The 14,052-nt window shown below is 49.3% G+C and overlaps 1 protein-coding gene across 1 annotated transcript in view; it reads left to right on the top strand.

Moving 5' to 3' along the window:
- REV1 (REV1 DNA directed polymerase) overlaps positions 1–6,666 on the top strand; it is a 133,220-nt gene extending 126,554 nt beyond the window's left edge. Inside the window, exons 22-23 of the mRNA XM_075336410.1 lie at positions 381–483; positions 6,279–6,666. Of these exons, the coding sequence (XP_075192525.1) occupies positions 381–483; positions 6,279–6,390 (215 nt within the window). The 3' untranslated portion in view covers positions 6,391–6,666. The remainder of the gene's footprint in view (positions 1–380; positions 484–6,278) is intronic.
- Positions 6,667–14,052: the final 7,386 nt, after the last annotated feature.

Genomic DNA, 14,052 nt, shown 5'->3' with positions numbered 1-14,052 from the left:
GTCTCTTTTCCCCTTCTGTCTGTCTGCTCGTCTCGCCACCGACATCTTATTACCTCATACATATGTTTCTTATACTAACAATTTATTTTGTTCCTATAGCAACCACTCACAGCTGCTATTAATAAGCTGTAGCTCCTATCTCCATTGACTTTAATGGAGACAGGATTTTTGGAGTGTAACCGTGAAGCGCAGGGTTACATTTTCCTGTCAAAACATAGTCTGACATTCCCTGAGTTACATGGGGTGTCTGTGAAAAATTTTGTGATTGTAAATGTGACGGTGCGGATTCCTTTAGCGGACATACACATACATACTCAGCTTTATATATTAGATAATGGAATAATAGAATAGTGATTGTAATATATTTTATCTCTCCTCAGATCCTATGGAAGAAGATATATTGCAAGTAGTAAAGTATTGCACTGATTTAATTGAAGAGAAAGATTTGGAGAAATTAGATCTAGTTATAAAATATATGAAAAGGTGAGTTTTTGGTTGGTTTTTTTTACTGTTTGTAATCTTTAGAAGTAGGTTGTGTAACATTACAGTAAGCGTAAATATAGCTGGTGGGGTTTCTTCCCACTTTTCTCTAAACGCAAGTAAGAGTTAGAGAGTTTCACTTCTTCCCCTGTATGACTTTGACCAATTATGTGCAAGCAGCAACAGACAGGAGAAATGGAACATGCCCATCAATAGCACAAAACAGGCTACTCTCGTGTAAGATGTAATGACAATCCAGTCTGCGGTCTCTAAAGAGCTATTATGCCTCCAGTGCTCACAGCAACTTGTAAGTGTGATTACTGATACCTTTTGAGCTTTCATCTATGGCCAGGCAGTGTGGTGGGGGGCAGTACAGCAGAGCCCACAGTGCTATGATATTAGCTGATACACGGATTTTTGTGTACTCACCGTAAAATCGTTTTCTCTTAGCCATCATTGGGGGACACAGTACCATGGGTGTTATGCTGCTTATCCATAGGAGCACACTAAGTAGATGCAAAGATGTTAGCTCCTCCCCTGCAGTATACACCCCCTGGCCCAGCCAGGCTACTTCAGTTTTAGTACACAAGCAGTAGGAGAACAAGTAACAAAAAAAGTGAGTGAATACTCAATAAGAAAAAAGTACTGAGACAGAAAAAAGCTAAGGCCCAACAGGGCAAAAGGGAGGGTGCTGTGTCCCCCAATGATGGCTAAGAGAAAACGATTTTACGGTGAGTACATAAAAATCCGTTTTTCTCTGATGCCTCATTGGGGGGACACAGGACCATGGGATGTCCTAAAGCAGTCCATGGGTGGGTAAACAATAAACAAAGCAACCCAAGGACTGGGAACCAGTCCCAGATAGCCAGACTGAGATAGGTACTCCACTAACGTTTGCAGAATTTTCCTACCTAGGTTCGCCTCAGCCGAAGCCTGGGTATGGACTCAGTAATGCTTTGAAACAGTATGTAGGCAAGACCAGGTCGCAGCCTTACACCTCTGTTCCACTGATGCCTAGTGGCCCAAGAGGTGCCAACTGCTCGCGTGGAATGAGTCAGCAGCCCACTAGGAATGGGCTTTAGTTGCAAGCGGTAGACCTCCTGGATCGCAGAGCGAATCCAGCGAGCCAGCGTTGCCTATGAAGCTGCGTCTCCTTTCTTAGGCCTTTCAAGAATGACTAACAAGGAGTCTATGTTCCTAAAGGGGCTGTCCGGAGTATGTAATATCTGAGAGCCCTCACAAGGTCTAGCGAATATATAAAAACCCTTTCCACCCTATGGACTGGGTGTGGACAAAAGGAAGGCAGAACAATGTCCTCGTTCATATGAAACGGGGAAGTAACCTTCAGAAGAAAATCCGGAAGGGGGCGTAGAACCACCTTGTCCTGATGAAAGATCAGAAAGGGTTCGCGGCAAGAGAGTGCTGCCAGTTCCGAAACTTGTCTGATGGACGTAATCGCCACTAAGAATGTTACCTTCCAGGAGAGAAGAGCAAGAGAAGATTCTTTAAGAGGTTCAAAAGGGGACCTCTGGATACCGTCCAAAACGAGATTGAGGTCCCATGGGTCCAGCGACCGTTTATACAGGGAAACTAGATGGGAAACACCCTTGAGGAAAGTCTTGACTTGCGGATTGCAAGCTAGGCGGTATTGATAGAATATTGAGAGAGATGAAACCTGCCCCTTAAGGGAGCTGAGGGCCAACTCCTTTTGCAACCTGACTGTAAAAAAAAAATCAAGAATTCTGGGGATCACCAGAGGCATAGGTTGGACATTAGATTCCCTGCACTGGGAAAGGAAAGTTTTCCACGTACGATGGAAAATACGGGATGAAGGCCGGCTTTCGGGCAGTGTACATGGTGGAGATGACCGCAGGAGAGAATCTCGCTCTTGTTAAAGTCCAGGTCTTAATAGCCAGGCTGTCAGCTTCAGGGCTCTGGAGTTCTGATGGGAAATGGGCCCTTGGGTCAGCGGGTCTGGGATGCTTACGAGGCGCTATGAGCATTTGTACTAATTCAGCATACCAGGCGCACCTGGGCTAGTCCGGTGCAATTAGTATCACCGGGACTCCTTCTGCCTTGATCTTCCTGATTACTCACGGCAGCAGGGGCAGAGGCGAAAAACATGTAAGGCAAACGGAAACGACTTCAGGAGACTAGAGCATCCGCGCCAATGGACTGTGGATCACGTGACCTGGCTAAGAAAGCGGTTACCTTTGCGTTCAACCTTGAGGCCATTAGATCCACGTCTGGTGTACTCCAGTGAGTGCAGATGTTTGGGAACACTTCTGGGTGGAGAAACCACTCTCCGGCAGCCAGGCTTTGGCGACTTAGAAGGTCCGCCGCCCAGTTCTCTACTCCTGGTATGTGTAACGCTGAAAAACACGGACCCCCGTCGATTAGGCCCAGGTGAGGATCCTGATGACCTCGATATAAGCTGTCTTGCTGCTGGTACCTCCCTGCCGATTGACATAGGCCACAGCTGTTGCATTGTCCAATTGGACCCGAATCAAACGACCTGCTAGCAGAAGGGGGGAATGACCTGAGCGCGAGAAGATCGCACTGATTTTCAGGATGATTTCTGGGAAGGGAAGACTCCTGGGGTGTCCAATGTCCCGAAGCAGTGTGGAGCCAGTACGCTGCTCCCCAGACTAACAGGCTGGCGTCCGTGGTCAGGAGTAGCCAGTCCACTTGGGGGAGAAAAACTCTCGATATGGAAGAGGACTGAAGCCACCAGCAAAGTGCATGCCTGACTGAAGGTGTCAGGTGAAAAGTTCGTCCAAGGAAAAGGGGCTCTTGTCCCAGGCAGCTAGAAGCGCAAGCTGCAGTGGGCGGTGGTGTGGCTAAGCAAGCAGCACTGCCTCTATAGCCGCCTGATAGACGATCAGCAAACCATCAGTCTGGAAAAAGAGTACTGTGAGAGGCTTCTTAGAGACAGAGTCCGCTCTCCATTATCGGAACCAGAGGGCCTTACGGATGGCTATGGTATTTGAGATGGCAATAACTGCGCAGGTAGCAGCGCCAAGGGAGGTCTGCATGAGGTACTCTGCCGCTGCAGCAATGTGAACTGTTACATCTGTGAGGGTCTGAGGGAAACTGGTAGTCCTGGTGCCTGTGCAACCCACACGGAAGGGGAGAGGGACCCGCAGCCTCGAGGCAGAGCGATCGAGTTGCTCCACTTGTTTGTCTGTCGGGTCCTTGAAGGAGGATCCATCAAGTAAAAGAGGAGTGGTCCTTCAGGCAGGCGGAAGTCGGGTGAGGGTCCACTGAGGCTGGATCAGCCCAGCCCTTAGAGGCAGCTAAGCCAAAGGGGTACCGGGACTCCATGAGTTTACGGATACCGAAGCGACATCAAAATTTTTTTTTTTTTTTGAGGTTTCTTCACCCTTTTAAAGGAGACCGCAGGGTTAGTAGTAGTGGATGGGAGATCTTCCACATGCAGAGTTTTGGTTGATTGCTGCAATAAGGGAGTCCATCGCAGCTTGATCGCTCGGGGAGGTTGAAACCAAGGAATCATCCCGGTACAAACATCCTTCCCCTTCCTCCGGCTCCTCAGAGACCGCGGAACATGTGGGAGAACCCCATCTGTGAACCCCAGAGGGAGACCCATGGTGGTCATGCCCTTTTTCTGATCTGCAACCGTTGAAGCAGAGGGCTGATTCTTATCAGAAGGACCCTCTATAGAGGTGTCATCAGGCTGTGTTCTGTCCAGGGGCCCCGAGGACGATGTTGCATAGCTAGCACCAGGTTCTGGGAACTGTGCCCATTCCGGGGGACTGGGAGCTGTAGGCTCTGGGCTGGCAGCGGTTGCTGCGGAAGGGGGGGTGGGGGGTGAAGGGGGGGCTACAAAGGCAGACGGAAGAGGTGCTATCATCCCCTAGTAGCTCAACGTCTTATAGCTGTTGCTGTAGTTGTGCAGCCCCTGGCTGATGAGCCACAAACTCTGATTGTAATGAGGGAGCAATGCTCTGCAGAGCTAATATTTAAGTGAGGCTATAACTCACCCAGAACCCTGATGACCCCCCTCCCCTCCTCCTGTGTCCCAGTTCTGGGAAGGAGGAAGCCAGCTCTGAGAGACGCCCACAGGCTCTGATCACAAGAGGGAGCAATGCTCTGCCGATCCTGTGTGAGGAGGGTTACGCGCGCTTTCTTATCGAGTGTCGGAGGGGACGGGGCTTAGCTCTGACAAGAAGGCAGAAAATAAGAAAATATAATAAACAAAAAAAAATGGTGGGAAGGGACTTCCCTTCCCCCCTCCAGCCCTGCACAACAATGGTGGACAGAAAAACTCTAAGTGTACCGCAGCTGAGTCCTGGGGGCTCTCCCCCTCCCCCTGCCACAGGTGGAATGCTATGCAGGAGTCTGCAATCACAGCTCATGTGCATCCAGTCAGTATGACCTTTTCTCCAATTCAGTGTGGAGAGTCTGACGCCTGCTGGCAGAACTTGTATCAACTCAGAGCCTGCCAGAGGGACTGAGGAAGTTTTCATCTGCTCTGGGAAAAATCGGAAGGATCTCACCTCAGCTCCTGTGGAGATGGCAGTCTGCTGCCTGGTCACACTTGGTGCAGAACGTGTATCAACTCAGAGCCTGCAAGAGGGGCTGAGGAAGTTTTCATCTGCTCTGGAAAATCAGTGCCATGAGACCTGTTGACCAGTGAGTAACAGCCCAGGATCCAGCGTCGCAGGAGGGGTACGGGGAGGCGACACTCCGCGTTCCCGCCTGTTGATGGTTTTGTGAAATCTGTCCCCGAATGAAACTGTCGCCCTCTAAAAACAAAAAATTCTTGCTGCAGTAATCTGCAGAGATGTGCCTCCTATAGAAACTAAGCTAAAACTGAAGTAGCCTGGCTGGGCCAGGCGGTGTATACTGCAGGGGAGGAGCTAACATCTTTGCATCCTAGTGTCCTCCTATGGGTAAGTAGCATAACACCCATGGTCCTGTGTCCCCCAATGAGGCGTCAGAGAAAGAAGGCTTTTTAATGTGACAAAGAAACTCAGCTGTGCTGCCCCTCCCCCAATGACTGCTGTAACCTAATATGAAAGGTGTTTGTCATCTGTGCTCTACTGGTAGCACTTTATAATTGTGCAGACCAGGAGAACAGGGCTGATGTACAAAAAAAAGTGTAGTCTGCAGCACCCATTGTGGAAACCATGCAATCCACATGTTCAATAGTATAAGAAGGATCATATCCAAGGAATCAGCTCGGAATATGCCATACTAAAATAGAAAAATTGGACATTATCCCACAGAGTGAAATCTTAAATGTCTTCTTTATTCCATAATCAACGTTTGGATCCCATTTATGAAGTATGATAAAGACCTGATTGGGGTCGAAACATTGCTTATAGATTAAAGAAAACATTTAAGATTTCACCCTCTGGAATCCTGTCCAATTTTTCTATTTAGGAGATCAGGGCTGTCTGCCATTATATGCCTCACACACTGAGGAACCTATACTGAGCCAATTTGGGGATTGCTGCCTGCTTATGATTGTGGAACGTAATACAGGGGAAAAAGTACACACCCCAGTAAAACCTACGACAACACCCACTCGGACTTAACGAAAATTAACTCTAGGTACCGGATGCTTTTCTAATATTTGCAACAGAGACCAGAAAAATTATTCTGCTGTGCATCCCCAATTATATTGTGTGTCTAGTTCAACATGAAAACTTTGAAAGGTAGCTTTTTTTTTTTTTTTTTAAAAATTGACTATTTAGTATATTACAATGAAAGCATAGCCTTGTCTTGATATTGTGGATTATCTGTAAAGATTAATGCTTTGCTCTGTGTTTTAGGTTAATGCAGCAGTCTGTGGAATCTGTGTGGAACATGGCATTTGACTTTATTCTGGATAATGTTCAGGTTGTTTTACAGCAGACTTATGGAAGCACACTGAAAGTAGTGTAAAAGTCAATGAGAAGCACCGTACTCCCAAATAGCTTGGGCCCTAAGAGCTTGTGGAGAATTTGCATGATTTTAAAGCTTAAAAATAATTTTAAATTTCTTTTAATAATAAATAATTTTGTACATTTTCTTCATAAAGTGCCAAATTTGTCAGTATTGCATGTAAATATTTGTGTTTCAGATTCTTTTATTGTAGTATAGGCTATTTGAAAATTGTTTGTTTATAAGAGTTTTATGGATTTTTACAGTGCAGTGTTCAAAAGTGTTTAATAAAGAAAAGTGCTCAAATCTGTCCCTAATTAATACATCAAAATGTCCAAACATAATCTTCAAGTATTCCAGCCTGAATTCCCAATGAACTTGATGAAATTGGGATTATACAATAGCTATTAAAAAAAAAAAAAAAAAAAAAAATCTTTTTGAGTGACTGAGTCAGAAGGGGACATAAGCATGCTGGTATCAGGGCTGTGGAGTCGGAGTCGGAGTCGTGGAGTCGGAGTCGGAGTCGGAGCTCATTTTGGTGGAGTCGGAGTCGGAGTCGGTATAAAATGCACCGACTCCGACTCCTAAAATATATAATAAATTGGGGACAGGAGTGCAATGCAGAATGTGCTGAATATTTTACTAAATAACAACATTTAGTATAATGCTTATATTTAAGTGAAAAATTTATTGTAGTACAATGTGAACATCAGACATTTAATTGTTTTTATGATACAATAATCAAGATATTTGGATAGAACATAAAATATTTATTGGAATACAACTTTAGAACACAAAAAAACTAATAAATTGTAAATATGTAATATATATAATATATATATATATATAGTGTATATACACACACACAAGATATATATGTAATCTACTGTATATTACATAGTGTATTACATATTTACAATTTATTACAGTTTTTTGTGTTCTAAAGTTGTATTCCAATAAATATATTTTATGTTCTATCCAAATATCTTGATTATTGTATCATAAAAATTATTAAATGTCTGATGTTCACATACACATATTCATGTACTACAATAAATTTTTCACCTAACTATAAGCAATATATGTAGGAGTCGGAGTCGGAGCCGGAGTCGGAGTCGGTGCAAGAGAATTTGAGGAGTCGGAGTCGAAGGTTTGGCTTACCGACTCCACAGCCCTGGCTGGTATGTACTAAAGTGGAGGGAAAGAAGGCAATTTTGTTTACTTACCGTAAATTCCTTTTCTTCTAGCTCTAATTGGGAGACCCAGACAATTGGGGTGTATAGGCTATGCCTCCGGAGGCTGCACAAAGTATTACACTCAAAAGTGTTAAGCCCCTCCCCTTCTGCCTATACACCCCCCGTGCTCCCACGGGCTCCTCAGTTTTGGTGCAAAAGCAAGAAGGAGGAAAAAGAATTATAAACTGGTTTAAAGTAACTTCAATCCGAAGGAATATCGGAGAACTGAAACCATTCAACATGAACAACATGTGTACACAAAAAAACAGGGGCGGGTGCTGGGTCTCCCAATTAGAGCTAGAAGAAAAGGAATTTACGGTAAGTAAACAAAATTCCCTTCTTCTTTGTCGCTCTATTGGGAGACCCAGACAATTGGGACGTCCAAAAGCAGTCCCTGGGTGGGTAAAATAATACCTCGTAAGAGCCGTAAAACGGCCTCTTCCTACAGGTGGGCAACCGCCGACTCGTCTACCTAGGCTGGCATCCGCCGAAGCATAGGTATGCACCTGATAGTGCTTCGTGAAAGTGTGCAGGCTCGACCAGGTAGCCGCCTGACACACCTGCTGAGCCGTAGCCTGGTGCCTCAAAGCCCAGGATGCGCCCACGGCTCTGGTAGAATGGGCCTTCAGCCCTGAGGGAACCGGAAGCCCAGCCGAACGGTAAGCTTCGATAATTGGCTCCTTGATCCACCGAGCCAGGGTTGATTTGGAAGCCTGTGACCCTTTACAAGGACAAAGAGTGCATCCGAGCGGCGCAGGGGCGCCGTACGAGAAATGTAGAGTCTGAGTGTTCTCACCAGATCTAACAAGTGCAAATCCTTCTCACATTGGTGAACTGGATGAGGATAAAAAGAAGGTAAGGAGATATCCTGATTGAGATGAAAGGGGGATACCACCTTAGGGAGAAATTCCGGAACCGGACGCAGAACCACCTTGTCCTGGTGAAACACCAGGAAGGGAGCTTTGCATGACAGTGCAGCTAGCTCAGACACTCTGCGAAGTGAAGTGACTGCTACTAGAAAAACCACTTTCTGCGAAAGGCGTGAGAGAGAAATATCCCTCATTGGCTCGAATGGTGGTTTCTGAAGAACCATCAGCACCCTGTTCAGATCCCAGGGTTCTAACGGCCGCTTGTAAGGAGGGACGATGTGACAAACCCCCTGCAGGAACGTGCGTACCTGTGGAAGTCTGGCTAGGCGCTTCTGGAAAAACACAGAGAGCGCTGAGACTTGTCCCTTAAGGGAGCCGAGCGACAAACCCTTTTCCAGTCCAGATTGAAGGAAGGACAGAAAAGTGGGCAAGGCAAAAGGCCAGGGAGAAATACCCTGAGCAGAGCACCATGACAGGAAAATTTTCCACGTCCTGTGGTAGATCTTGGCGGACGTTGGTTTCCTAGCTTGTCTCATAGTGGCAATGACGTCTTGAGATAACCCTGAGGACGCTAGGATCCAGGACTCAATGGCCACACAGTCAGGTTGAGGGCCGCAGAATTCAGATGGAAAAACGGCCCTTGAGATAGCAAGTCTGGTTGGTCTGGTAGTGCCCACGGTTGGCCGACCGTGAGATGCCACAGATCCGGGTACCACGACCGCCTCAGCCAGTCTGGAGCGACGAGGATGACGCGGCGGCAGTCGGCCCTGATCTTGCGTAACACTCTGGGCAACAGTGCCAGCGGAGGAAACACATAAGGGAGCTGAAACTGCGACCAATCCTGAACTAAGGCGTCTGCCGCCAGAGCTCTGGGATCTTGAGACCGTGCCATGAACGCCGGTACCTTGTTGTTGTGCCGGGACGCCATGAGGTCGACGTCCGGCACCCCCCAGCGGCAACAGATCTCCTGAAACACGTCCGGGTGAAGGGACCATTCCCCTGCGTCCATGCCCTGGCGACTGAGATAATCTGATTCCCAGTTTTCCACGCCTGGAATGTGAACTGCGGAGATGGTGGAGGCCGTGGCTTCCACCCACAGCAGAATCCGCCGGACTTCCTGGAAGGCTTGCCGACTGCGTGTGCCGCCTTGGTGGTTGATGTATGCCACCGCTGTGGAATTGTCTGACTGAATTCTGATCTGCTTGCCTTCCAGCCACTGCTGGAACGCTTTCAGGGCAAGATACACTGCCCGTATTTCCAGAACATTGATCTGAAGCGAGGACTCTTGCTGGGTCCACGTACCCTGAGCCCTGTGGTGGAGAAAAACCGCTCCCCACCCTGACAGACTCGCGTTCGTCGTGACCACCTCCCAGGATGGGGGTAGGAAGGATTTCCCTTTCGATAATGAAGTGGGAAGAAGCCACCACCGAAGGGAAGCTTTGGTCGCCTGCGAGAGGGAGACGTTCCTGTCGAGGGACGTCTGCTTCCTGTCCCATTTGCGTAGGATGTCCCATTGAAGAGGACGCAGGTGAAACTGCGCGAATGGAACTGCCTCCATTGCTACCACCATCTTCCCCAGGAAGTGCATGAGGCGCCTCAAGGTGTGTGACCGACCTTGAAGGAGAGATTGTACCCCTGTCTGTAGTGACCGCTGCTTGATCAGCGGAAGCTTCACTATCGCTGAGAGGGTATGAAACTCCATGCCAAGGTATGTCAGCGATTGGGCCGGTGTCAGATTTGACTTTGGAAAATTGATGATCCACCCGAAACTCTGGAGAGTCTCCAGGGTAGCGTCGAGGCTGTGTTGGCATGCCTCTAGAGAGGGTGCCTTGATCAACAGATCGTCCAAGTACGGGATCACCGAGTGACCCTGAGAGTGGAGGACCGCTACTACAGTAGCCATAACCTTGGTGAAAACCCGTGGGGCTGTTGCCAGGCCGAACGGCAGTACCACGAACTGCAGGTGTTCGTTCCCTATGGCGAAGCGCAAGAAGCGCTGGTGCTCTGGAGCAATCGGTACGTGGAGATAAGCATCCTTGATATCGATCGATGCAAGGAAATCTCCCTGGGACATTGAGGCGATGACGGAGCGGAGGGATTCCATCCGGAACCGCCTGGTCTTTACGTGTTTGTTGAGAAGTTTCAGGTCCAGGACAGGTCGGAAGGACCCGTCCTTCTTTGGGACCACAAACAAGTTGGAGTAAAAACCGTGGCCCTGTTGCTGAAGAGGAACAGGGACCACCACTCCTTCTGCCTTCAGAATGCCCAGCGCCTGCAGAAGAGCCTCGGCTCGTTCGGGAGGCGGGGATGACCTGAAGAATCGAGTCGGGAGACGAGAGGTGAACTCTATCTTGTAACCGTGAGACAGAATGTCTCTCACCCAACGGTCTTTTACCCGTGGCAGCCAGGTGTCGCAAAAGCGGGAGAGCCTGCCACCGACCGAGGATGCGGAGTGAGGATGCCGAAAGTCATGAGGAAGCCGCTTTGGTAGCGGCACCTCCAGTGGTCTGTTTAGGACGGGACTTAGACCGCCATGCATCAGAGTTCCTTTGATCTTTCTGAGGCCTTTTGGACGAGGAGAATTGGGACCTGTCCGCGCCCCGAAAGGACCGAAACCTCGACTGCCCCTTCCTCTGTTGGGGTATGTTCGGTTTGGGTTGGGGTAAGGATGTATCCTTTCCCTTGGATTGTTTGATGATTTCATCCAAACGCTCGCCAAACAATCGTTCGCCAGAAATTGGCAAACTGGTTAAGCGCTTTTTGGAAACAGAATCTGCCTTCCATTCCCGTAGCCACAAGGCCCTGCGGAGTACCACCGAATTGGCGGCTGCAACCGCCGTACGGCTCGCAGAGTCCAGGATAGCATTAATAGCGTAAGACGCAAATGCCGACGTCTGAGTAGTTATGGACGCCACCTGTGGCGCGGACGTGCGTGTGGCTGCGTCAATTTGCGCTTGACCTGCTGAGATAGCTTGTAGCGCCCATACGGCTGCGAATGCTGGGGCAAAAGAAGCGCCGATAGCTTCATAGATGGATTTCAACCAGAGCTCCATCTGCCTGTCAGTGGCATCTTTGAGTGAAGCCCCATCTTCCACTGCAAGTATGGATCTAGCTGCCAGTCTGGAGATTGGAGGATCCACTTTGGGACACTGAGTCCAACCCTTGACCACGTCAGGGGGAAAGGGATAACGTGCATCCTTAAGGCGCTTAGAAAAACGCTTATCTGGACAAGCATGGTGATTCTGGACTGCCTCTCTGAAATCAGAGTGGTCCAGAAACATACTCGGTGTACGCTTGGGAAACCTGAAACGGAATTTCTCCTGCTGGGAAGCCGACTCCTCCGCCGGAGGAGCTGAGGGAGAAATATCCAACATACGATTGATGGACGCAATAAGGTCGTTCACTATGGCGTCCCCGTCCGGAGTATCAAGATTGAGAGCGGCCTCAGGATCAGAATCCTGATCAGCTACTTCCGCGTCATCAACCAGCGATTCCCCTCGCTGAGACCCTGAACAATATGATGATGTCGAGGGAAAATCTAAGCGAGCTCGCTTAGTCGGTCTGGGGCTGGGGTCTGTGTCAGAACCCTCAGCTTGGGATCCATGAGATACCCCGGGAGGACATTGTTGGTCCAGCTGAGGTGGGCCAGGGAACAAAGAATCAACAGAGTCCCTGTGCTGAGATACCGGTCTGGACTGCAAGGCTTCCAGTATCTTAGCCATAGTCTCAGAGAGTTTTGCAAACTCCGTCCCTGTCACCTGAACAGTGTTAGCAGGTGGCTCCCCCTGGGCCCCCCCTAGCAGAGGCTCTGGCTGAGTAAGTGCCACAGGGGCCGAACAGTGCCTACAATGAGGGTCAGTGGAACCTGCCGGTAGCGGGGTCGTACATGCGGCGCAGGCAACATAATAAGCCTGTGTTTTGGCACCCCTGCCTTTCGTGGGCGCCATGCTATTATCTTCCCTGAGCAACACAATAGGGTATATAGCCAGAAATCAACTGTGCACTATACGGTGTAAAATAAACATATAATGTTACACTACTGCACAATGGGGCTAGCACCACAGGTGCTGCTTACCACCCGCTTAAAGCGGTTGTGAGGCCACCAGAGTCCCTGCCTGGGTCTCCCAGATTTTGTCCCCCTCTGCAGTGTCCGAGGAGCTGACAGGAATGCGTCCTGAGGAGAGGAGAGAGCCGTGGGCGTGACCCAGAAAGAGCGGGAACTGGTGCCTGCACTGTGCACAGTGAGGGGAGTGGAGTATGCAAAGCATGCTCCAGCCCTCAGTGCTGCTCGTTCTGTGCAGCGTCCCGCCCTTCCCCTGCCTGTCAGGGCTGTGGGCGGGAGGAAAGGAAACTAGGCCGCAAAAAGCCGGGGACTCTAGTAATAAACGCGGCCGCCGTAAAAGCGCGGCCGGCGTGGAAGTCCCCGGCGCACTACAAGTCCCAGCCGCGCCGCAGTTGGCAGCGGCGGTCAGTGCGGCAGTCCCTATACATAAACACACTCAGCAACGCTGAGTGTGTAATGGCACATATTAACCCGGTCAGCGCCGCGGTCCCCGGTGCACTAGCACACCCAGCAAAGCTGGAGTGTTGCTGTGCGCGCTCCCCACGGGGACACAGAGTACCTCCAAGTAGCAGGGCCATGTCCCTGAACGATACCCGGCTCCTATCCAGCAGGCTCCACAGGAGTTGTGGATGAAGCACGGTCTCCTGTGCCTGGAGACCGATAGGATCCCACTTCCACCAGAGCCCTGAGGGGGATGGGGAAGGAAAACAGCATGTGGGCTCCAGCCTCCGTACCCGCAATGGATACCTCAACCTTACAACACCGCCGACAAGAGTGGGGTGAGAAGGGAGCATGCTGGGGGCCCTATATGGGCCCACTTTTCTTCCATCCGACATGGTCAGCAGCTGCTGCTGACCAATCTGTGGAGCTGTGCGTGCGTGTCTGACCTCCTTCGCACAAAGCAAAAAACTGAGGAGCCCGTGGGAGCACGGGGGGTGTATAGGCAGAAGGGGAGGGGCTTAACACTTTTGAGTGTAATACTTTGTGCGGCCTCCGGAGGCATAGCCTATACACCCCAATTGTCTGGGTCTCCCAATAGAGCGACAAAGAAAGAAGGGAAAACAACTCGTTACCTAATCTACTGCAGCCTGCAGGACCCTGCAAAGAGAAGCAACTGTGGATTTCAGTGAAGGGAACACCTTGATGGCTGCCTTGCCCTGGTGAGCATCAGAAGCTCCCATCACTATTGGAAGTTGCAGTAAGAGCTCAGTCATCAGTTTTTCACGTACAAGTTCTATTAGTGTTTTTCACAGATGTGAGGGACTGCTGATATGTCTTTGGCTCTACCCAGAAATAAACAAGCTAGGATGATGAAACTTTACCTTTATTCCACATACTCTCCACTGATGTCAACACACTTCTTACATTGGTAGTCCAAGTTCTGTAAGCCTAGCAAAAAGAAGGATTTCAGTTGTGCCTCAAACCAGGCATCTGTAGCAGCCATGGCATCAGAAATGGTTTGACATTTGGTACTCTTGAGGTGTTTCTTCAGGTTTGGAAACATGATAGTTGGCGG

Source organism: Anomaloglossus baeobatrachus, chromosome 2, assembly GCF_048569485.1.
Source record: "Anomaloglossus baeobatrachus isolate aAnoBae1 chromosome 2, aAnoBae1.hap1, whole genome shotgun sequence".
Lineage (NCBI taxonomy): Eukaryota > Metazoa > Chordata > Amphibia > Anura > Aromobatidae > Anomaloglossus > Anomaloglossus baeobatrachus.
Note: the sequence above shows the minus strand (reverse complement) of the source record. Positions and strands in the feature narration are given on the sequence as shown.